This window comes from Ictalurus punctatus, chromosome 12 (assembly GCF_001660625.3).
Source record: "Ictalurus punctatus breed USDA103 chromosome 12, Coco_2.0, whole genome shotgun sequence".
Classification (NCBI taxonomy): Eukaryota; Metazoa; Chordata; class Actinopteri; order Siluriformes; family Ictaluridae; genus Ictalurus; species Ictalurus punctatus.
Window position 1 is genome coordinate 26,111,627 of NC_030427.2, and position 24,891 is coordinate 26,136,517.

Here is a 24,891-nt window from a genome sequence, read left to right on the forward strand (position 1 = left end):
TTTGTTACTATGGTCACGGCGCCTGGGAAGGATTGCCGTGCCAAGCTAAACGGCAGCCAAATTAAGCAAGCGGCGTTTCTGAATCACGCTGGAAAGATATTCGAGACGGTGATTAAAAAGAAAAGCGCTTATGTAGTGTTATCAGCGTTGGGGTGCAGATACGAGCTCAGTCACTGAAACAAAAGGCAATTCCTTTTCAAGCTTTTAATAAAAGTTGTATTTACATTCTATCGAACACTTACACAGGTGTTAAATGAAATGTATTCCGGGGTACTTTCAAAATGAAATAAAAACACTAGGTCATAGGGCCCAGTTGGCTCGTTGTTTGACGTTTAGCTACTGGCAGAGACAAATCTCAACAATCCAGTTAGATGCGCAAAAGATCTTAAAATAAAACAGAACCATTAAATACTTACAAAAAAAAAAAAAAATAAAACACAGAACCAAACTTCAGTATATCAATTCTACAGAGACTTGCTGCTTAGCTAAATTATGGCCCGATCCATGTTTATTGGAGAGTACCCCCACAGTCTTCCAATTTGGTTCAGTCTGACTGGAGAATTCCCAGTCTCAAGTGCTGCTCGCTGTCTCCGCGCCGTTACTTTTGGGTTCTGAGGGTGCGTTCTGTTCTGTGTCCAAGTTCTCGTTCTGCATCCCTCCGTCCTCTTGTCCTTCTTCTTGTCCTGTCGCCGCCTCCTCCATTGCACCTTCTTCCCGAGCTTCTGCTGCACCTCCTTCCTGAGCTTCTGCTGCACCTCCTTCCTTTTTGCCCTGCTTGTTTCGGAAGACCTCCACGCCCACCATGCGCAGGTAGTGCAAACGCTCGTTCCGGGCCACGAAAGCCCTGATGGAGGTCTTTCCTCTCCAACCACACAGATCTATGGTGCACTGAGGGGCGCTGGGATCACTGAGAGGAGTGAGATGAAGAAGAAGAAACATAAAAGGTTAAAGGAGAAATGATCCAGAAGTGACAGTGTGTGAGTGATGATGAGAAGGCGGGGTGGGGGTGGGGACATAGTCGGAGGGGTAGAGAAACGGGCATGTCACTAAGGAGCAAAAATGACTGAGGGACATTAATGATCGCTGAGACAAAGGCATGTAGGGAAGAGAAAAGATCAAGTGGTGCAACCAGTGGCATGGAGCCACTGGTTTTACGGGTGTAAAAACTCATTTTCAAGATCGTCCTTTCACAAATCCCTCGCATAAGGTAGAAACTGTAGTTTATGGTGATCACCAGGTACTTTTCAGTGGGGGTGGCAGCGGTGGTGGTAATACACAAGCTGCCACTTGCCTTGTAGACCAGTTTAGTAAATGCTTCAAAGACCAGCAGAACTCGTCAACCTTTGCGCATTTTATGTGCGAACCGTGATGAGTGAACCATCGATGTTTGCACGGCTACTGTTCGTTGAAGCACACGCCCACAGGTCCTGGTGTTTTTAAACAGACCATTCTGAAAACACACCAAGCAGCTACCTGGGTAGTTAGCATTTGTTTGGAGCTTTGATGTCCAGGACAATAAGAATTCCCCCCCCCCAGCGTTCAGCTCTTCTGACAATATGTCGTCATGGTGCTCAATCAGTAGAGAAACTAGATCTTAATCAGAACCTGCTGAAACATGCGCAGGAATTCAGCGTTAGTCAACCAAGCGCTGTACACACAACTACATACACGCACGGTTGGGTGCAGTTTTCGGTTTTGTTTTATTTTGAGCAACACGGACGCTTAGCAATTTCTGAACGGAAAATAGAAATCGAGCTCTCATAAGGTTCAACCGACAAAGTCAGCATTTAAAAAAGCCACCCTAAACGTTAGAAGAATGATCGAAAGGTCTTGATCCACTTGAGCGAGCGGACTAGGTGAAGTCTGAAAACCGAGGGTGCTTAAAACCACATCGGGAAAAAACGTATCCGCTTTATTAAGTGTTACTGCGTCGTAAAATAGAAGAGCCAATCAGGGTAAATATGCAAAAAACGAAAAAGTAGGCTATGCAAATGACAGGAGAGTAAACAATACCCATCCATAACAGCCAAACAGGAAGCCGAGCTTAGCAAAAAACAAACAAACAAACAAACAAACAAAAAAAACAGATCTTATATCTTAATTTATTGATGCACGCAAGTCCTCGTTCAGATTTAGCTTTAGCAGGACAGCTTTAGCAAATTTTGGCAGACAATTATGAGATTCAGGAAACAGTGGTTAACAAGTTTATATTTAGATTTCCCGCATCAAAATCTAAAAATAAATAAATAAATAAATACATAAATAAATAAATCGTTTTTTGTTTTTTTTTAAGAAGTAGTGCCTGTTGATAGCAATCTGTGGCCCAGCTGGAGCACGTCAGCACTAGCCAACAACAAGCAAGTGTGAAATGTCGAGATTCATGTACTTTTCTGTGTGTAACATCAGTGAAAGTACTTACACAGTGAAATAAACAGAAACAGCTGAGGAAACAAATATATATATATATATATATATATATATATATATATATATATATATATATATATATATATATATATAGCGCAATAAATAAATAAATAATTAAATAAATAAATAAATAACTATGACCGAGGACTGATCCCTGAGGGACACCTTGTGTGAGAGACGGTAGAGGATGTAGAGCAGAGATTTTCCACAATATGAAAAAAGGCTCTATGATAAAAGGCATGCCAGAAATATAGTAAAAGCTAAAAAAGGGTCATGATTTATCATATAAATAGCTCCCCCTGAGATCCGACAATAAGAACGCTGAGGACGTCAGTGTCGGGAGGAAGGGGAAACCATTAATGACGCTCACAAGTGTGTTGGCACATAATTACAGCTTAATGTTACTCAAGGACTTCGTACGATGGTCTGGTGTAGGCACAGGCCACTGACACAACTATTACTGTTATTCTACAGCCGAATACAACATAGCTCCCGTGTGTGTGTGTTTTTTATAATAAATAAATAAATAAATAAATAAATAAATAAATAAATATATATATATGAATGAGAGAGAGAGAGAGAGAGAGAGAGAGAGAGAGAGAGAGAGAGAGAGAGAGAGAGAGAGAGAGAGAGAGATTATATATTCATGTATATGGATAAATAGATAGATAGACGGATGGATGGATGGATCTCTCTAGCTATCTAAAAAGGGTGTTACAAGTACCATGAATTTTACTTTTTATGTAGTCCAATTTATTCCTAGTACAAAAAAGGAAAAGAAAAAAAAAAAAAACAACAAAAAGTCCTCATATATATGGCGTCTTAAAAGCGTGACCGTAAATATGATCGTAAAGACAGCCTACTAGGGTTCAGCCCGAATATGTTCGATATTAAGCATGTATCCGTGTAGGAGTGTATGAGAGCACACGAGAGATCCTACACACACTCTGGTAAGCAGTGTCCCGATAATGAGGCCACCGACGTGTGAAACAGCCTCCGAGCGAGACAGACAATAAGTTTTGTTTTTTTGGGCGAGACAGACAAAGAGCAGCCATTTCTCCACCGACAGAGCGAGTAGCCTCCATCAGTCCGAATCGGCTAATCATCACACGGGAGCGGCGGCCGCTCTCCGTCGCCCGTCACCCCGCTGTTTGATGAACGGCACAGGGTAACGTTGCGTAGATCTTAGTGTACAAACAAGACGACTTTTATGAGGCTAAAGTGCTAGCATCTGCCTCTCTTCCTCCCTCACACACACACAAACAAACACAAACAGCTGAAGATTCTTGGCAGCCCCCGCGAAGCCTCGGCTATTCCGGTGCCCAATCAGTGTCTTGGCTCCGGTGTCAATTAGGGGAGAGAAATGAAGCACTAGAATGATGCAAGCACTTACTTTGGATCGGGTTGGTATCTTAGAACGACACTGCCCATTTCTGGGAAAAAAAAAAAAAAAAAACAAGAATGTCGTTTAACACTTCAACAAAGACATGTTTCACATGTTTATATCTCTGAGACACCTTTTCAAGCAGTGAATGAAAGCATCAATTATTATTATTTTTATTTTTTATATAAAGTCTTAGCTTAATTTGTTTTTATATAAAAAATAAATAAATAAAGAGTTAAATTTGTATTTTGTGAGGGGAACAAGAAGTACACGGTATTCAGAAGTATCCCAGAGCTTCATCACTCTGTAAAACAGCTGCCATTTTGAGCACCGAACAGAGAACTGACTGAGCTGCGTTTCATTCACTGTGCTACTGACTGTAATAACCATAAACATACCCAAAAACAAAGTGATCAACAGTTTATTTTACTGTCATGATGACAACTAAAAATCAGTTCCATAACGACAGAAAGAAAAATGAGCACTTGAATTCATGTCAAGATGCTAGCTAGGTAGCGAACATCATCTTGCGTTTGCTAAATGTTATCGCTAACGCTAATGTCTCTACACGGGCTCCAGAGCTGGAGCTGTTTTTCAAAACAAAAAGTTTTCTGAACCGTTTTCTGGCATTTATTTAATCTTGCGTGTAATGACTTTCGGCAAGTTTACCCTGCGATGTTAGCTAACTAGCTAGGTAGGACGTTTGGGGGCGTATCTATGTTCCCAGGGTCCTATGTTCCACAGATTTAGCTGGAGTGAGAGCTGGGACATGTTCATACTGAACATTTTATTCCTTTTCTGACCGTAGACTGCGGTTTCTAGGCTACAGTATGGCATTTCTTCGGTTTAGTGTGTACAGTTCATGCATGGAGTTGAACTGTATGAATGTAAACTAAAGGCTACTTTTAGAGCAGCACAAATGAGGTGTGCAAGTTCATAACCAGTGCATGTTGTTCATTTAAATGCGTCTTTGGTGTTTAAAGTTAAAAGGTAATAAAGTTAATAGGGTCCTGAGGGGGACCTATTAACAGATCAAAACAGAATATTGAACTGGGGAACATAGGAGCTGGAAACACAGGAATGACGCCAAAAGTTTACCTCAGCAGCAAGTATTGCTAACGTTAGCAAAAACGAGTTCGTTAGCTAGCTACAACGAATTAATCTCCATATAACGCCGTTTTTTCCTCATCCTAATGACATGTTGAATGCTTTGAGGCATTCTCCAGAATAGAAAAGTGGTGTGGATGAGGTAAAACAGGAAAACACACATGTGGTAAGCTTTCTGCTTGCAGGGAAAAGCACAAAGCCTACTTTATCTGCTTTGCCGAGGTACCCTTTATTCTCTTCTGAAGTAAAGGGAGTAATTCTAGCCGTTACAAAAGCAATAAATGCTACTTATTACACGGGATTACATTATAAGTAGTAGGTACATCCTTCGGAAGATTCGTTACATGGAAAACGGAGTATTCCAAACACGACGACGGGAATAACCCCTGGAATAACCCCTGATAAAGACGACTTTCTTGGAATTCATTGACTTCAGTTAAAGGTTAGCTTTCTCTGTGGGATGAAACTAATTAACCACCGAGACATTTTATCATAACCTTTTTCCTCTCATCATTTCCAGAGAGCCAGTAATTCTGGAGCTGACTAGAGATAAGGGCTTTGAATTGAGCCACTGACCGAGTGTGCGAGTGTGTGATTGAGCCACTGACCGAGGTTCTTGGCCTGGGCGTGAGAGTCGTCACCCAGCCTGCTGAGGAAAGGATTCTCCTCGGTTAAAAGAACCTTCACGTCCTCCATGCTAACCGTGATGACACGTGCCCTGATGTAAGGACACAGAGTGTAGATACCCTGAAAAGAAAAATAGCAAAAAGAAACGAGATCAGGCTTCAGAGTGGTGCAAAGGTCTAAAGTTTCTCCCCTCCCCCCGGGGTCATTTGAAGAAGTACGTTTAAATCCACCGGATGTCTAATAGAAGTTTTCCCCATCAAAGAATTACCCATAATCCTCCACACTGTCACCATTTCCACCACTCTTAAAATGCCAGTGCTGAATTTGCTTGCCCTTCTTACCCAGGTACCACAAGAGCAGAGTCGAGACGTGGGGGCAGAGCTAAAAATAACGCACAAACAAACATCACAGACGTCCTAATTAATGTCTCTGACTGAAGTGGTTTCTGTACGGACGCAAACGTAAGCACGCTGCTCCAGTTCCTCACTCGTTTCCAAAACACCCTTTTATCGGCGGATTTAACGTGTGAACAATCCGAGCGGCTTCGCACGGTAATATTTCGACGCTTCAGGTTCATTTTAATTGATCAACACACAGTAGAAATACTTTCCTGTTTCTAGGGACATTTCTAACCTGTGATCCACGTAAAATCTGCCATCTTCTAGCCATAGAAAATCTAAAACACCTTATCTGTGTGTGTGTGTGTATCTGTTTTTGGGGCTGTGGTGTGGTGAGACTGGTTGACGTGTTGAATTATTAACGCTATCTGATTTGACTGTAATAAGAATCCCGCTCTGTGTTTACTAAATGATGGACAATTCTCACGTTCTCAAAAAAAAAAAAAAAAACCAAACACGTTGCTATTTTCCATAATTCAGGTTAATCCACAACGACAAGCGTCATGAGAATGGTTGTTATTCTGTAGCGATGTTGTGTCCCTTGAGATAAATACTACTCTGATTGCAAGGTCCCTTATTAATGATGTCCCTCGGTGTTTTCATGATCTTTTTTTGTTCTCATTCATTATCATTATCTTTTTTTAATCATATGTTTGAATTCTGAGTGGTATTTTACTACTGGTGTCCCTCAAGTCACCACTTGATGGTGTCCAAAAAACGTCTCTTACAGATAAGTTATGTGACCGGAAAGCGACACACTTTAATCACACCAGTTATAGTGCAGCGTCTCCTTCACTCTGCTCATAAATAATGCCACTTTGGAAAATAGCTGTATGTATCAATATTTAATGGCCTTTTTTTTATTAGATGGAAAGTTCGAGATTGTGATGGCGCTAAGCGTGAAAAGGATCCTACATGAAGTCTTTGTAGCTTGGAAAATGTGCGGGAATTTAGAAAAGCTGTACGTTCCTCCGAACGTTGCGGAGTTTGCTTGATTTTGCGTTCATTTCTGAGACTGCAAAATCCTGGAGGGAGTATATAATGTTGTATAAGGTTTATAAAGACTATCTATTTATCTACAGTATCTGTCTGTCTACAGTATCCATCCATCTACAGTATCTGTCTGTCTATCTGTCCACAGTATCTATCAATTCATCCATCCATCTACAGTATCTGTCTATCTACAGAATCTATCCATCCATCCATCCATCCATCTATCCATCTATCCATCTATAGTATGTCTGTCTGTAGTATCTATCCAAACTACAGTATCTGTCTATCTACAAATCTACAGCATCCGTCCGTCTATCCAGCTTCAGCATGCGTCCGTCTATCCATCTACAGTATCTGTCTATCTACAGAATCTATCCATCTATCTATCTATCTATCTATAGTATGTCTGTCTGTAGTATCTATCCAAACTACAGTATCTGTCTATCTACAAATCTACAGTATCTGTCCGTCTATCCAGCTTCAGCATGCGTCCGTCTATCCAGCTACAGCATGCGTCCGTCTATCCAGCTTCAGCATGCGTCCGTCTATCCAGCTACAGCATGCGTCCGTCTATCCAGCTACAGCCTGCGTCCGTCTATCCAGCTTCAACATGCGTCCGTCTATCCAGCTACAGCATGCGTCCGTCTATCCAGCTACAGTATCCGTCCGTCTATCCAGCTTCAGCATGCGTCCGTCTATCCAGCTACAGTATCCGTCCGTCTATCCAGCTACAGCATGCGTCCGTCTATCCAGCTACAGCATGCGTCCGTCTATCCAGCTACAGCATGCGTCCGTCTATCCAGCTACAGTATCCGTCCGTCTACAGATCTACAGTATCTGTCTGTCTAGCTATAGTATCCATCTACAGTCTGTCCATCTATCTATCTGTCCATCTTTGTAGTGGTTGGGTTTGGAGAGAATTTTGTCAGGCTATACTCGGGTTCAAATTTAAAGCTCGGCGACGTTGTGTCATGCACAGAATTTCAGGCTGGTGAAAAAGCGCTACATGAAGTCCACATTTTGCTCAGCGTGCAATCTGTGTACACTTCCTCGGATTTTGGTTCACACCCTACCTCCTGGGCCAGTCTGAAGGCGCAGCCGAACTGTTCTCCGTCATTATTCCTCGACCACACTTTCACTCCCGTGTTGATCACCTGAGGAGGAAAACAGCACGGCGTAAATCACAGAGGAACCTTTCCGACTGAAGTTGCTGACATTTACAGACGTGTGTGTGTGTGTGTGTGTGTGTGTGTGCGCGTGTCCCCTCTCCTGAACGATCTGGCTCATTCTTGTAAATGCCACCCACCCCATCCCACTCTCGACAGATGGCAAGTCAAAGTGCTAGCGCGGTGCCCAGAACATAGACATGGATGGAGCGGTTCTGAGGCCCATCTGCTCCAGTGCCATGCTCAATCACTTCTACAGGTGAGGAGCGCTTCAGTGTTTATAATGCTTGCAAGTGTGTGTGTGTGTGTGTCACTGGTGTAACATACGCCGCACGTTCTTATACACAGCGAATATTTTCTTGAAGCTTTTAAGTGCCTGGGTGATAGGATTTATGACAACCATCTTATTAAATGACTTGGTTCTTCCTGGAAGTATTGCAGATGTTTACCCTGCATTTAGAACACTGACCAAAATCAATAGATATGGAAGGAATAAAACACTCGGGGGCAAGCCTTTATAGAAAACTAATCAATCGACAACACCTTGGTGTGATGCGCACTTACTCGTAGCATCCTGAAGTTGATTATTTTCCTTTAATGACATGCTCTGAAGTGCCCCCCCCCCTTTACATCACAGCAATTTTTCAAAAATTAACTTAATAAACTACACATCACACATTTCATCCATTTACAGTTATGTTTAATGTCGTAGAGCCATGCCATGCCAGCTTCTATAGCTATTTCCATGGCGAGAAATGTCTAAAGGTCTCTATGTGAGGTTTTTAAAATATAATTGTCCTAAAAAATAAAAAAAAAATAAAAAAAAAATAAAAAATTCAAATAAAGCCTAAAATTGCGTTAGATTGGACTTTGTTAAAACCTTCTCCCAGAGTGTTGACTTTTTTAAATAAATAAATAAATAAATAAATAAATGGTTTCTTACAGGGTTACGTTTTTAAAACAAAGACCCACCTCTTCTGTGCACACCTAACTGACCCCTAAAATGCCAACCCCACATTATCCTTAAAAAATTTTTTAATTCAATTAAATAAAAAAAAAAGAAACTTACTCTGGCTCTTACACTTCCACTCTGCACACTTCGCTTTTCTAGAACTCGATTATAAATCTTGTATAGTAGCACGACTTGTATTGTTCTCCGCTTGATATATCGCCCTGCTTGCGTTTCCTCATTTGTAAGTCACTTTGGATAAAAGCGTCTGCTAAATGAATAAATGTAAATGTAAGACCGGTACGGTCTAATAAAACATGTTGAGAGTATAATGCACTCTGACAGGAGGTACATGTCGGGGAGTTTTCTCCTAACGTTAAAAACTTGTGGGTCATCCCTGAGCGAGCTATTCGACGGCGGGTGGAGACGACCTGGGAAACGTTTCTTTTGCCAACGACAGGGCTGATTTCATAGAGTTTGTTCGTGGCGTGTTGGTCCCACTCAGTTTGCCATTCGTTGTTAATATACGAGTTTATTATGGGTTTTTAGGTCAGTGGGAGGTATTGGACACTTTCTGAAATCTGCTGATAGTACTAAATATTAAAAGGAGCAGTGTGTATTTATTTATTTATTTTTTTAAAAAGAGCCCTCTGCTGCATGCGACATGGCTTTGGAAGTCAAATACTGTCAAGTAGAGGTCGACCGATTGATCGGTTTTGCAGATTAATCAGTACTGATAACTGGAACTATAGGCTATCTGGAAAAAAATCCACGATAATAATTTTCCCCGCTTGCATCTGTTGCAGGAGCAGCTGAGAAAGATCCACCGTCGTTATACGGTACGAGAGCGGCATCTAGAGGCGAAACAAACATCATCGACCCAATTTTGTCGTGTTATTTGAAGTGTTTTTTGATTCATTTTGGACGTCTCCATTTTTTTATTCACTATTTGGAGTGTTACTGTTTGAACGTACATCTTTTATTTACTTCAAAATATATTTATATATATTTATTGATATATAAAAACACTACAGTACGTTTTCACGGTACAGTCAGGGCAGTTTATTCTTGTAATAAAAGTTCAGCAATATTTTTACTTTGCTATGTTGTGATTCGGTATCAATTTTAAATACTATGGGTTGATTAATCGGTTATCAGCAGGTACCGCCGGACTTCGTTATCGAGATCTGTAAACTCGGTCAACCTCTATGGTCATGCCGTCAATTAAAGTTAAATTATGTACAGCTTGCAAGTCAGGTTTTAAGGAAAAGGCACAGAACTGAGCAGCAATGCTTTGGCTGGGGGTGGAGCTTTTTTTTCCAGGGCCAGAAAATGAACTAGAAACTAACAAGATCCATTGAATGATGATATTGTAAAATACAGTTTGTTTTCAAATGAATCATAAATATGATTTACACAGCTGTTCAAAATAAATAAATAAATCGAACCCCCCCCCCCAAACGGCTCCTTTAAACTTGCTGTTGGCTCTACCTCAGCCAAATTAAATATGATTTTGTGTTATCAAATATTAAATTAAAGATTGTGGTTCTTTCCCAAAACACAAATCTGTGTGCCCAAGTTTATGAGCGTTCGTGTGGGGACACTTGTTCTCACTTTCATTCTCTCGCTGTTGTTGAGCAGGACGTTGCGGAGCTCCTTGGACACCATGTACAAGTGTCTTTTCTTTCCCTCGTGCGTCCTGGTCAAGACGTTCAGCTTGGGGAAGTCTGGAGAGAGGTTGTAGAATGTTCTGGAACCAATACAAAGCCGGTTAGTCGAACCACAGAACTAGAAAGGCAGATGCACGCACACACACACACACACACACACACACACACACACACACACACACACACACACACACGCGCGCGCGCGCTCTCAAACACTCGTTGTTAAACAGTGCACGATGTATAGTGCAGAGATGAAAGTTAATCAAGGCAACTTCTGGAACAACCTGGAACTGTGCCAAGAGTAAAGCTCACATCTGTCTCCATATGGAGTTCATCACCCTGAGGATGATTTCCTCTAGCACGGTTTATTTTATCAGGAGGAGTGACTGGATGCGCATGGAAGGAGTGAAAGGTGCTATTTATTCCTTACCGAAACAAAACAAAACTTCATAACAATTACACACGTTTTTGTGGCACATCCATCATGCAAGTCCCTGTGTAATTTATTACTTTAGAGACAGTGACTACATTTACATGGACAGCAGTAATCTAATTATTGAGCTTATTCTGAATAAGACAATATTGTGATTAAGGTGTTTACATGAGTCGCTTTTAGAATATTCCTTTCATGTTTCCTGTTTTACATGTTATAGAACATAGATCGATTAACGCCACACGTCATTACGTCACCGCGCCACGCCGTCCGACGTCCCTCCAGAATTTCACGTATCGACATACACTTGGTCTTCGTTATGGCACCGTGTACAGTTTTGGGTGTTTTATTTTTAATTTTACGAAAGCTTCAAGTGCGGTTAATTATTAGTCGTGCTGTACGTGCAAACCGACGACTGCTTGAAGCCGTGGGCTGCGTCCCAAACTGCGTACTTACCGTCTATATAGTAGCCATAATACATGCATCTCAGAAGCTATACAGTAGTTAAGTATGCGGTTTGGGACGCAGCCGTGCTCTCTCGTTTGCCGTCAAACAGTTGAGCACTGCCGTGTGTGTACGTGCCCTACCGCAAAAAGTGGTGAAAACTCCCACACGATGTTAATAGCGTGATTAAGGTGTGTACGTGTCTGTAACGCACGTCCATAATGCGAATAAACAGGAACACTCCACACGTCTTAATTCCATTCGTGTTTACTTCGAGTACGACTTTAATCGGATTAAGGTCATCAATAATCGCTGTTCACATGCTAGTTTCTTAATCAGAGTATCGTCTTAATATCGGGTTATCGTCGTCCATGTAAACGTACTGAATGACCATTCAAGACGAGCGCATTAGCGTAAACCTGCGATTCGCCTTGGTCACTGTTCTGCCCAAGCAGAATCGAGACGTCAGTGTTTATTTTAACACGACAGACGAAGTACGTACACACCAGAATCAGAGCTCAGCACCCAGTGAAGCACGGTGGTGACGGCATCATCTTATACTATCAAGATTAAAGCACGCATGTTTGTATCTACACGCACAGTACATGCATCCGACGTTTGAAAAAAAAAAAATGTAAAACGCATACTGTGTGTGTGTACGCACATGAGCTAGCCCGACACTCAAATTCGCTAAAGCTCAGATGTAGTTTGTGTGTGTAAACCAACGCATGGCTGACAAAAGACTTACAAAACATCAGAATTAAGTGAGGGTGGGGGGTTTGTGTGTGTGTGTGTGTGTGTGTGGGGGGGTGTTTTTGCACTTAGGCAAACGTTTGAAAGTGCGTGTATTCTATTATGGAAAACCAGCGGAAACGGGCGAGGAGAAGAGGAGCGTGCTCACTGGATGGGATGGAAGACCGGGTCGTCTTCCGTCAGAAACACAAAGGGGTCTTCTTTGAAGCCGAAGAGCTTCATCTTCTTTGAAGGCGGGGGGCTGGAAGAGAGCGCCGAGCTGATCAGGACACGCCAAGAGCACAACAAGAGCGGGCATGAAAGAACCAAAATCTGACACCAAGAGCCTCACCCACACACTCCGTCTTTCTTGGACTCCGCCTCTGGAGTGCTTTCCAGAACGGCGTCTCCCTCGGCCGCCGCCACGGTCGCCGCCGCCACAGTCGCCGCCGCCACCTCCGCCTCTCCCTCCTCAGCCTGAGCGTCCTCACCGGTGGCCTCTTTATTCCGAAGCTGGAGGAAGGGAAAAAGTGAGACGAGGCGATATTGTTAGAAAACACTCCGACGAGCTATTTTAAGGGTGCTAACTGGGCTGCGAACGGTGAGTAAGGGATGCCATCATAAATCAGAAGAGGAGAGAAGGAAAACGAGAGACGCATACAGCTCATATCTACAGACGCCGCCATCGAGCGCTAGAGCTCGAGAGGACTTCCGTTTCCTCTCAAACGGATTTAAATCCCCGCTTTAGAGCTCGGCTCTGCTTTATTTGCCTCGGGTACTGTACAGCCTCAGGGATAGAAAAATCCTCTCAGGATGGAAATTCAGCTTAAGGTTTACTTTACAAGCAGATGTCGAGAGAAACGGAGAGGCTGCGTTCAAAACGGTGTGCTCTAGAGTATTCTACACACACTAACCACCACCCGAAGGAAGGAAAAAAAAAAAAAAAAGCAGTTCAGGAGAACACGCGACTTTCTTTGCGTTGCGTTGTGGGAGGCGGTCATTTCCTCTCAAATCATACATCACAATAACATCCAGAAAAATCTGTCGCAAAACCGCGATCTGGCAGATACAGCATTTTTAAGCCATCATCACTAAACGACTGAAGCGTTGTGGGACGCCGTACGTGACATTTATAGTTACGAGTCGTAGGTCATCGGGGTATCTGGTGTACTGGTGTGGAAAGTTACTTTTGGATAGCGGCGGTTCCACGGCATGGGCGCCTTCTTCACCAGCACGGCCACGAAGAAGCCACCGGTGTTCTGGTGATGTGGCAGGATCCTCATACTGCAAACACACACACTTAAATATTCACAATACACACCGATATGGGTCTGACGAGGCAGGTTGACGTTAAACAGACAGACTGAGGCCTATATTTATTTCACTTGGGGATGATCATTCATCATGCGCAGCAGACGATATTGTGTGTTAAGTAATCCTACATCGCACTGGGTTAAGAGTTCTCCTAGTACGTGGAATACGGTCAAGTTATAGCCGTTTCTAACGAACGACAAATATACTGAAATACCCTATTTGCGAGACATTTCAACGTCTATACAGGAATTTCTGAAATGCCCAACAAAAATGACTGCTCTAACCAACACAATATCAAATAATATACATAATTTAAGAAGAATTTGAAACCCCACACATCACAGCTTGTCGTACATCGCCCCCTGGTGGATCACTGCGGTATCACCAAATCAAAGTCCTTTTCTGATATACTATATAACGTGTGATGGGGGGGGCAAGAACGAGAAGTGCGATACTCATCCGAGCTCACCATCTCTCCAGCTGCATGCTCTTCAGTTTGTCGGGGTCAGTAGGAGGGAACATGGAGGGTCTGATCTGTGTGTGACGACTCGTGGGAACTTCAGACCAATCGGAGTACCACTGACCCTCTTTGGTCATCACCTGGAAAATTATAAACATGGAGTACAGCCACTTGTGTACTGGATTATTATTATTATTATTATTATTATTATTTATTGGGTTGCTTTACAAAGTATTGAATCCCAGTTAGGAGTTATGCAACTATAAACTGTTAATCATTGTGAATTTAGTGTGAAAAGAGGGCAAACTGGTTGCGCACCAAGACTCTGCGCTCACGGACTGTCCGATATACGTATGGAAGTCTGGGAAAACCCACTGAATGTCGTCATGGTATGAATTCCTTCAAACGTATACTTTCAGAAAATGTAAATATGTGGAGCGTTATGTGGAAGTTATTTTCGTTAGTACTTACTGTGCTTTTCTCACACAGCGAATGTCACGTCTTGCGCAAGCGGCAGGATAGCCACGTATAATTATATAAAAGTCTTCGGAATGATACACGTATATATAAGTTTCACCACAAGAAGGGGTTTTCCAGGTCACCACATGTTTACTGTGCACTCAACAGGCTAGAACTATCAGAATCTATCATGGCGGGGGGTCAGCCCGATGTGGAAAACAGGCTTCTATTGGGGTGTGTGTGTGTGTGTGAGTGAGAGAGAATGGGTGAATGAGAACCAGTGTGAAGCGCTTTGGAACCGCGAAGGTTAAAAAAGCGCTATATAACTGCAGACTATTTACCAGCCCATTACTTCTAAATATTATTAAAGCGACAATGAACATTTTTCAAAGCAAGATGTAGTTTAATGGACGCCTAGCTTCAGCCCTACATGCTCGAGAAGTCTGTACTGAGAGACTATACGGTGCCTTGCAGCTCAAACGGAGAGAGTTTTAACAGATCATTACCTTCCAGGATGTGATACCAGGCATGTACTTTAGACCAGGCAGGTCAGCAGAGGCATCAGCCAGCTCGAGGGCACCTGAGAGGAACAGAGGACATAATGGTAATGCGTCGCGATATGACGAGGGCTCGCGATCGACGGAATTATTTTTCCCACTTTCGCTTCCTCCAAGATACGTAAAGCCGACCTACTGCATCTTTTCAAACTGCGGTGTCTCAGGGAGGCGCAAGACGCTTGGAGGAAAGCGCTATCTGCCCTCTTCCACATACATGAGCTCACCATGTCGCTAATGCCACTTTGATTGACAAGCGAGAGAGAGTGCGCCATCCTGTTGGTTCACTTGTAGTATATACACTAATGGAGTATTAATACATGTGTACTCGTAGTATTATGAATAAACCGGCAACATTTCTCTCAGGCTGCAGCTTGGCTAAGCGAACACGAGTCAAGAATAGACTCGGTGTACGGGAACCAATTCCACATCTTCTCCTAAGATCAACTGGCGAGAAACCGGTCAAGCCGAGAAAGGAAAACAAATGAGCAAGGGGCTATAGGAGAAATGAAAACCGCATCATACACAGAGGGTTTGTTTTTTTTTGGATTTACTGAGCAGCAGCAGGAACTTCGAGCCCTGAGTAAGTAAGACACAAAGACTGGAGACGTGATCGGGGCTGCTGTACCTTCACTCCTCTCCAGCAGGGAGGCGATCACCGCTTCATCCTCGATGGGGTTCAGAGAGCAGGTGGAGTAAACCATCCGCCCACCTACAGCCAGCTGCTCCACGCCACGTACCGCAATCCTAAACTGCAGGCTGGAATACGGTCACACACACACACACACACACACACACACACACACACACACACACACACACACAGAGGCTGGTATAGAGAATACTAAGACACTAATATATACAAACTCCTTACAAACAATTATATTGAGCTCAAGTGTATTACAGAAAACAAATCTCTCTCTCTCTCACACACACACACACAGACACCCCAAATACAGCTGACAAAGAGTGTTTATTCTCATCGTTTCTGTCAGAAATAATCAAACTACTGAAGCTAATTTAATGATCCTTTAAGCAACACTAGACAAAGCAAAAAACTTTTACACGGATATTTGCCATTTCATTGCATTACCACAACATGCGACCGGGGTTTTGCATTTATTTTGATTTTACTAAGTGGAGATCCTTAGAATTAGAACGATCCAGCAGACATTGTTTCTCTAAAGGTTATAAATTTACGGTTTAATATACTAAATACTACATTACATCTCCGTGGTTGTAAACACCGTAAACGTGGGAAAAGCACCCGACGTTTTTGTCTCTTACCCGTGGAGCTGGAGGCTGTTGCTGGTCGTCCACTTCTTCCATACGTCGATGTTCTTCCGCATCGTTCCGTCTCCGCTGTGGAGGTGAGGATTAGTTAATACACACCACATCGTCCAGGTGATTCATTTCCTTGAACAGCAGCTCTGGCAGTAGTTACACACACACACACACGAAATTGCCTAACATGATGCTACCACCACCATGCTTCACGGAGACTGGATTTTCATCGTGACGAGCTCCGGTTCTGGCGCGTTATTTACATCTCCTTCCGCTGCCATATTGAAACATTTTAAAATGTATAAAAACACAGCACTGTTGAATTCATCATTCTGATTGGTCAGACAGTTAGAACCACAGGTTTCTATTAACGCGCTTGTTCTAACGCAGCATCGGTTCTATTAAAACCGACAGAGGGACTTGTATAGCCGACACGCCGTAAAATGATTCCTTAATGTTTATGTAAGGAGTCTCCAGTGCCAGTCAGAAGACTTCAGGATGGAAGGCTTTCCAGTTTCGTGGAAACGTGACGAGCTACGTAACGAATAACGAATAGCAGTTAAAACTATAAATGTAACTATAAATCGGATAAAAAGTAAATAAACAAAAAAAATATCAGTAAGTAAAATGTTGTTTTGTCGAATTCACGTTAGGACACATCACGCCTCCCTATCTTTGATGATCCTCCTATAACAGCACCCCCCCCCCGTGGTGTTTTACTCCTTACACATCAGTTGGATTTGTGTATTACAAAAATAAGAAGCCACTAAGCCCAGTCAAATGGCAGAGACAGGTTTTCTATTCGAGCCACCACATTTGATTTTTATTATTTGTTTAAAAACAAACGTTTTCTGGACAGGTCACTGCTGTCAAATATTTTGAGACAGGAAACCATGAGCGAGCTTCCTCTGACCACATGAGCTCATACACACAGTGACTACAGTACATGTTTTCTTTCACCCCCCCCCAAAAAAAAATAAATAAATAAATAAATTCCAAAATAAAAAAAAAAAGCAAACTGCACATTTTCTGTTATTCTGGGGTGAAGCGTACAAACTCAGAGCAACCTGATCCTGTAGAGTGGCCAGCCATGATCATACCCTCACTATTCAGCTCCAAATCATCTGACCAACACTGAACCGCTTGGGCGGCTGAGACAGCCTGACCACACGGAGAGTGTGCGACGTTTGCCCCGTTTGTGGCACCCGACAAGCCACGTTGTGTAGAACTGTGAGGTTCTGGTATGCCTGTGGGTGTGAAACGTATAAAAATACGAACCTCATGGTCATGTCTACAAGCTACTTTTGTGCAAAGGAATGCAAAAAATGCACTTCGCCGGAGCGGCACATCTTCATCACATCGTTTCGTAACCATCCAGTTCTTAAACAGGAACTCTTCCTGTTTTTTCATGTGTTGAACATGACTTTGACGGCTTCTGGTCTAAATTTAATGGCGTTTTTAGATTTCTTGGCCCGACGGCACTAACGTCAGGATGCCAAGCAGTAGAAACGGACCGTGCAAGCTCTATAGTTGATCTAACTTTAAGATGCCGAGGATTGTGGTGGACGTTTGCTCGAGCTAGTCATTTCAAAAATTCCCAAAACGCAAACAAATACAGCCACCCCCCCACAAAGAAAAAACAAACCCACAGATGCATTCATGCTCCCTGGGCTTTAATCTTTAATGCTAGTGTACAAACGGGAGCTTCTGTAATGACAGACATGATGACTGACTGGTTAGATGGTAACCTCAGACACTCCACCCATGAGCCACAACGTTCCCGGATAGCGTTCGTATGCTTTTCTGGCCACAAGCTTCAGAATCTTGATGGACTCCCTGCATTTCTGTGTACACTTGATGCACCAGGAAAACAGATTATTGAACACAGTGAAGCAAAAAAAACAAAAAAACAGTCACGGGACTGAAAACTGTGGCATGTTAAACATTTTTGAAAGTGTTATTGATTTAAAAAGAAAAAATTATTTAAAAAAAAAATAAATACTAAAATAATAAATAATTAAAGCTGCGAGCAGCATTTTCGGGGGCCAAGCACCTAGACTCGATGAGCCACATGCTCACATGTGTGCTACAATTATTGCATAAGCAATCGCAGGAAAGCAGAGCCATGACTACAGGCAAAGACATTCAAGAATGATTTGAAGTTTCACTCATTTGCCAGTCCGTTATGGGAGAACGGTTTTGAACAGCAGAGTTTCTTTGATTACTTTTGTTTAGACAGGTCTCCAGATGACGTGAGCCAAACTTGGTGACGACTGGACAACATTTGGAGGAGGAGTATCAAAAATGGCACTTAGATGGAAGCATTTGCAGCATGTTATTGTAGCTTTTGACCAGTAAGTGGCGCCGTCACAAAATCTGCTGCTGGGTATAGTCCTGGGTATTTGTCTCAGTGTGCAAGGTCATTGATGAGACATAGCCTTACTATTTGTTGACACATTACGGGCTAACAGTGTGGAACATCTTTTCGTCCAGGTTGGTCTGAATATGACGCATGTCAAATTTGGTGTTGATTAGACATCATTTGTAAGAGGAGAAATGGAAAAAACAGTTTGACAAAATCCAAGATGGCAGAAAATGTACTTGGGTGGAAATTGCCTTCATATGGTGTGTTGAACTCGTCCCGATCAGGGAATTCAGGCTTTTACGTTTTGGACACATGGTTCAAAAGTTATGACCATAAACGTACTTCCAAATTAAGCCAAAATTGGACCCGATAGCAGCGGTTTGAAAGTTCCTTAGACCCTTCCCAATCAGAGTGCCAAATTTCACAACTTTTCACCAGACGGTTCTATGGGCTGCCATAGACAGACGAAGAATAGAGTGCCTACGCACCTTTGGTTCTTGGCCCCCTAATACTAACTTGGATCATGGTGGGTTGTGAGTTTAAAATCAAAAATAAATAAATAACTACTTAAAAAGCCCACCTGGCTATGCTTCATGGACCCCTGAGGATCTAAGGGAACGAGACCTAGAGGTCTGGCATGAGAGACTAGCTGGGTGTTGGTGGTCTGCTGGGAGTTTATTTTCTCTCCTGTTGACCGAGCCTGGGATGCCACAGAGAACAGAGGTTCTCCTCTGAGCGGATATTTAACGAAGCTGCCAGAATGTGAGGAGAATTTCACCAAATATTAGAAGTGTTTGTTTAAAATAAATAAATAAATAAATAAATAAATAAATAAAAATATTCGAAAGTGACCAATCAACATTTTTGCACGTTACAGCTTATACTTCAGTCATTTCTCAGCTTCAGTTATGAGGATCTATTGATCTCAACATTCACAAAGTAACGTGTGAGCGTCCATTATTCTAAAATCTTCATTAGAACCGATCAGGACTAGCACGCGGACTATAAGCAAACTAAGTGGCTGCTCGATGAGCCTCATTTATCAAACTGGATATGAACACGTTTATACGAACACGTTTATACGCCAAATAAGACTCGGCATTCCATTAGGATCAAAAGTAATGGCGTCCTATAAAAGGAGGAAGCGCTAGTGTGCCTGGCTGCCGATTGCTGCAGTGGCTGAGCTGCGTTACTGGAAGATTTAGCGCACGCCATGTTCAGGAGGCACGCTTTCACCTTTAGATGCCATTTTGTCGTTTTCAGCTCTTGTAAGCTTTTAGGAAACGACATGGGCGTCACCAACATTAGCAAATTTGCTAGACGGTGAAGGAGTTTGGTCAGTTTTGATGATTGGGATTTCATCACCATACGTATGAAAGTACAAAAAGAAAAGAAAAAAAAAAAAAAAAAAAGTGTTTCAGTTTGTCCCGTGAAAACCTTCACACACAACTTGACTAAACGATTAATAAATGAGGACTGATATTAGTCGAACACCACATATCGGGTCGGATTTGATTACACCAGTAAGACAGGGCGAGTCAGTCATTACCCGGTCATTTTTTCCATTTGGATGTGCTGTGAAGTGAACATGTGGAAGCATACGGTTTCAGCACGTTGAAAGGAATTATTGTAGTGCGTTTACCCGTGCTAAAATAATCCATCTTTATGGGATGGAATTAGTGTGTCAAGAGAGGGAAGCACAAATATTTGCAGGACAGTGGCTTCACTCTCAGGTCCTGGAGGGTCACGGTCCGATTTTAATGTACAAAGCAGTTCTGTAAGTCAGTTTGGATTTGAGCGTCTACCAAATGCTGTGAATGTGAAGGAAAAATAGATAAATAAATAAATAAATACATAAAAAACAAATAAATAAAACTCTGGTAGAGAGCATGAGCACTGTTTTGGACTTAAATACACACACACACATTTCTCTAATTAAGCACTAATCAAACACTAATAGCTATTAGCAAAATATTAATATTCCATTTATTGTATTTTTAACGGTGCTTGAGATGATTGATGAAAAATTTAAGCCCATGTTGGCCCAGTGAACAGCACTGAGGGGGAAAAAAAAAAAAAAGGAGATGAAGAAAAAAAGGGCTTGTGTGTGTGTGTGTGTGTGTGTGTGTGTGTGTGTGTGTCTGTGTATATATATGTGTGTGTGTTTATTCTCTCTCACCTGCAGGGGACATCGCACAGGACTCGGTCATAAAACAGGATGTCCTTCTTTCCACTGCTCTCCACTTGCAGACGTGGGATGCAGGAGGCATCGTGGTTCACCACCATGATACACGGACTGTTCAGCCTCTTAGCCTGGTGCACCAGCAGGTAACAGCGCTTATTATCCACATCGTTAGCGATTACAAAGCCCTCTTTGAGGAAGGAAGAAAGAGAAAGAGAGAGAGAATATGAATTAGTTTGGTCAGTTTTTTTCTTATAGGTCTGTAGTTCATTCTTCCTTCAGCAATTCAACATCTTCATGACTTAATAAAGCCAAATAATCCTTTTGTTTTTACCAGGAAAGGGCACATCCATATCAGAATGGAGCATCTCTATAAGCTGGGCGGTCTTTGACCCTGGAGCAGCACACATATCCAAAATCTGTTCAAAAACACAAGCATGATCAAACTTAAATATATCCCACAAACATATGAGCCATCGGGATGATACGAAAGAGCTGTGAACGGTACCTTGTGATGAGGTTCGATTTTCAGCAGCAGAGGAGGAATCATACTGACCGCCTCCTGCCGGCTGATATTTCCCTGAGAAACAGAGAGGAAGTGATTAGAAGCGAAACAAGGAAATAACAAAAAACACAAAAGTCCCACGGTACAAAAACCAGAGGCTCAAAAGTAGTCTATGGAGTCTGGTTTAGTGATGCTAAATCAATCAATCAATCAAGTACATCCCTCGAACACCAATACTAAGCTTTAATCAGAGAAACCATCAACAAGCCAAGGGTAAATCGCATCATGATGCTACCACCATCATGCTTCACAGTACGTCTGTGGAACCAGCAGTTTGGGGTTTCTGGCACATGTTACCATTGTTCTTCCGACCACAGAACAGTTTCCCCACAGGTTTGTCACTGATGAACATTTTTCATTGACATTGTCCTTGACAAACATTTCGGGCAGCCGTAGATCAGTGGTGAAGATCGGAAGGTCATGAGTTGAAATCGCAGCACTGCCGAGCTGCCACTGCTGGGCCTTTAAGCAACGCTCTTAACCCTCAACCGCTCAGCTGTATAAATGAGATGAGTAACTCGCTCTGGATGAGAGCATCTACCAAATGTACATGTTTCACTGTGATTTTCGATCGATTCGGTCATCGTCACCTCCCAATTATTGCCGGATGCACGCCATTTTACAGAACGACGACACGGACGTTCATAAGGAGACAGTTTTACTCACGGATTCGGTCTCGCTCACTAAAAACTGGTGGAACTTCTCCAGGAGCGGAGACTTGCGCAAGATCTTCCGGCTCATGTTGGTGTGCCACGCCAGTTCGTCGGGGTACCTGAGATCCCACAAAGATCGCACAATTCACAATTTATACAAACACAGCTGAAGGGGATTTGAGGGAGGGGAGATACTCGAGACCACGACCGTGACTCTTACCAGCTTAGAGCCTGAGGGGCTTCAATCTTCTGTCCATCGATCTCCAGGTCCTGGATTTCTTTGAAGTATTTCTCTTTCAGGGTATGTAGGATCTCTTTGGCATGACTAACATATTATATATATATAGAAAGAGAGAGAGAGAGAGAGAGAGAGAAACCAAGTTAGATTTCAGACAACTCAAATAGAAAGGTCGAAGTTGGTGTCTCGGATGATCTGCTCACAAACGGACGCTTGAGCCAGATGCCAGTTTCATCTCAGCTGCATCTGAAATAAGTCCTCGCTGACCGGTGGACTACGTTTACTTATACCACGGCTCTGATTTTCTGCATTGGTGAAAGGAGTCTCCGGTGTCAGCACTTTGTAACAACCAGAGGAAAAAACTGTAACACTGTAGGTTTTCCAACACCAGAAGGGATAAATCCTATAACAGCATGTCCTGGTGGGTTTTATTCCTCTTAGAAACCACTATCAACACTAATAATAACAACAACAACAACTTGCTACCATATTGTCCATCTGTGGTTAAATCCCAAATATAGGATACATTTTTAATATCCATCCATCCATCTTTTGAACCGCTTATCCTAGTACACAGGGTCACGGGGGAGCCTGGAGTCTATCCCAGGGGAGTCAGGGCATAAGAAGGGGAACACCCTGGACGGGGTACCAACCCATCCCAGGGCACAATCACACACACACACTATGGGCAATTTGGAAATGCCAATCAGCCTACAATACATGTCTTTGGACTGGGGGAGGAAACCTGGGACCCAGAGGAAACCCCCGATGCACAGGGAGAACATCCAAACTCCACGCACACACACAGGGTGGAGGCAGGATTCGAACCCCCAACTCCAGAGGTGCGAGGCAAACGTGCTAACCACTAATCCATGATTTTTAACATATTAAACATTTAAAATACATATTGTATGTTTTTAGTATTTATTAAATCTGTAGAAAGTTTCCAGCTTGGGGATTAGTCTGACAGGAAGTCAGAGTCTGACGGTGAGGAAGACAGAGCAGAAGATCCGAACCACAACCGGAGTGAAGCGCGCATCCGAAACGTCACCTTTTGTAGCCGGTGATGCGGATGGTGGCAGGCAGCGGCTCTCTCATAGCCTCCATAAACTCCTCAAACTCTCCGTCGGGAACGATCTTCAGCTCGCGGTAGTACTGCTCAAACAGCTTGTTCTCCTTGACGATTTCGGCATAGCCTGCGCCCCAACCCTGGGATCAAAACATAGCAATGGGGTTAGCATAGAAGTAGTGAAAAAATAGATAAATCAGACAGCCAGGGTTAAGGTCAGCATCTGAGGACACAATCCAGCAGTTTGGGGATGGTCATACTTCAGGACATCATGTCCAAGTGATCGGGTTAAAATGGTGCGTTCCCAGTCACCAGAACGTACTGCACTGTTACTAACCCTTTTTTGGAGAAGCACATGGACACTGTAGTGTACACACACACACACACACACACACACACACACACACACACACAATCAACAAGCCAATAGTAAGTCGCACCATGATGCTACCACCATCATGCTTCACAGTGCGACTGTGTGATGAGTTTTGGGTTTTGATAAGAATGAGCACCATGCTGCAGATGTTTCACACTTTAAACCCATCTTCACAGCTAACAAACTCACAGCATCATCTCTGCTCCTCTTTCCTTCCGGTCGCCCATCTTTAAAGTTTTGTCTGTTCCTGTTTCTTTTACCCATGTTGGAGAAGCACACGACTCGGGAGATGAACCTGCGAAGCGTTTCTGAGACTGTGAACAAAACCCGCTGCGTGTAAAAACTCAGTTCGGGAGAGAACAAACTCGTGAGGACTCCTTATGACACACGCGCCGAATTACAAACGCCTTGCTGTGGACTGTGAAGTGCACTAGTTAGGGGTCAGAATCCCGCTGTTTGGAACACTAAGTAGTGCACTACTGTAGAGAGTGAGGGTTGTGTAAGGTTGTGCGTAGTACACACGTCGCAGCCGCGTTAAGGACCCCTCGGTGGTGGCTGTAGGGCTGCCTGAATTATATGTTGAGCGTCCAACAGGTTTTTTATGATGATGATGATGATTATTATTAGTAGTAGTATTAGTAGTAGTGGTAGTAATTATTATTATTAGTAGTAGTAGTAGTGGTAGTAGTAGTAGTAGTAGTAATTAATAGTAGTGGTAGTAATTATTATTATTAGTAGTAGTAGTAGTAGTTATTATTATTATTATTAGTAGTAGTAGTAGTAGTGGTAGTAATTATTATTAGTAGTAGTAGTAGTAGTAGTAGTGGTAGTAATTATTATTATTATTAGTAGTAGTAGTAGTAGTAGTAGTGGTAGTAATTATTATTATTATTATTATTATTATTATTATTATTATTATTATTGTTGTTAGCAATAGTAGTAAATAATAGTAGTGGTAATAATTATTATTATTATTATTATTAGTAGTAGTAGTAGTAGTAGTTATTAACAGTAGTAGTAGTGGTAGTAATTATTATTAGTA

At 42.5% G+C, this 24,891-nt stretch overlaps 1 protein-coding gene across 1 annotated transcript; it reads right to left on the reverse strand.

The window, feature by feature from the left end:
* Window positions 1-189: 189 nt before the first annotated feature.
* nsun2 (NOP2/Sun RNA methyltransferase 2) lies at window positions 190-24,253 on the reverse strand. The gene is made up of 19 exons (XM_017482423.3): window positions 24,039-24,253; window positions 23,456-23,613; window positions 22,387-22,491; window positions 22,180-22,285; window positions 21,457-21,528; window positions 21,283-21,367; window positions 20,946-21,138; window positions 16,405-16,479; window positions 15,746-15,876; window positions 15,070-15,143; window positions 14,114-14,244; window positions 13,518-13,614; window positions 12,683-12,843; window positions 12,500-12,592; window positions 10,666-10,801; window positions 8,010-8,090; window positions 5,527-5,665; window positions 3,821-3,860; window positions 190-907 (listed from the first exon to the last, which is right to left on the reverse strand). Exons 1-19 carry the CDS (start codon window positions 24,111-24,113, stop codon window positions 571-573), a joined length of 2,289 nt encoding a protein of 762 aa, XP_017337912.1. The 5' UTR covers window positions 24,114-24,253; the 3' UTR covers window positions 190-570.
* Window positions 24,254-24,891: the final 638 nt, after the last annotated feature.

What these genes read in the sequence shown, in the direction of transcription:
- nsun2 (XM_017482423.3), bottom strand. Translation starts at nt 24,113, where the DNA reads ATGGGTAAAAGAAACAGGAACAGACAAAACTTTAAAGATGGGCGACCG. An exon ending in TATGGATGTGCCCTTTCCTG is followed by an intron (nt 21,139 to 21,282) that starts GTAAAAACAAAA and finishes CCTTCCTCAAAG; the next exon opens with AGGGCTTTGTAATCGCTAAC. An exon ending in CCGGTCTTCCATCCCATCCA is followed by an intron (nt 10,802 to 12,499) that starts GTGAGCACGCTC and finishes TATTGGTTCCAG; the next exon opens with AACATTCTACAACCTCTCTC.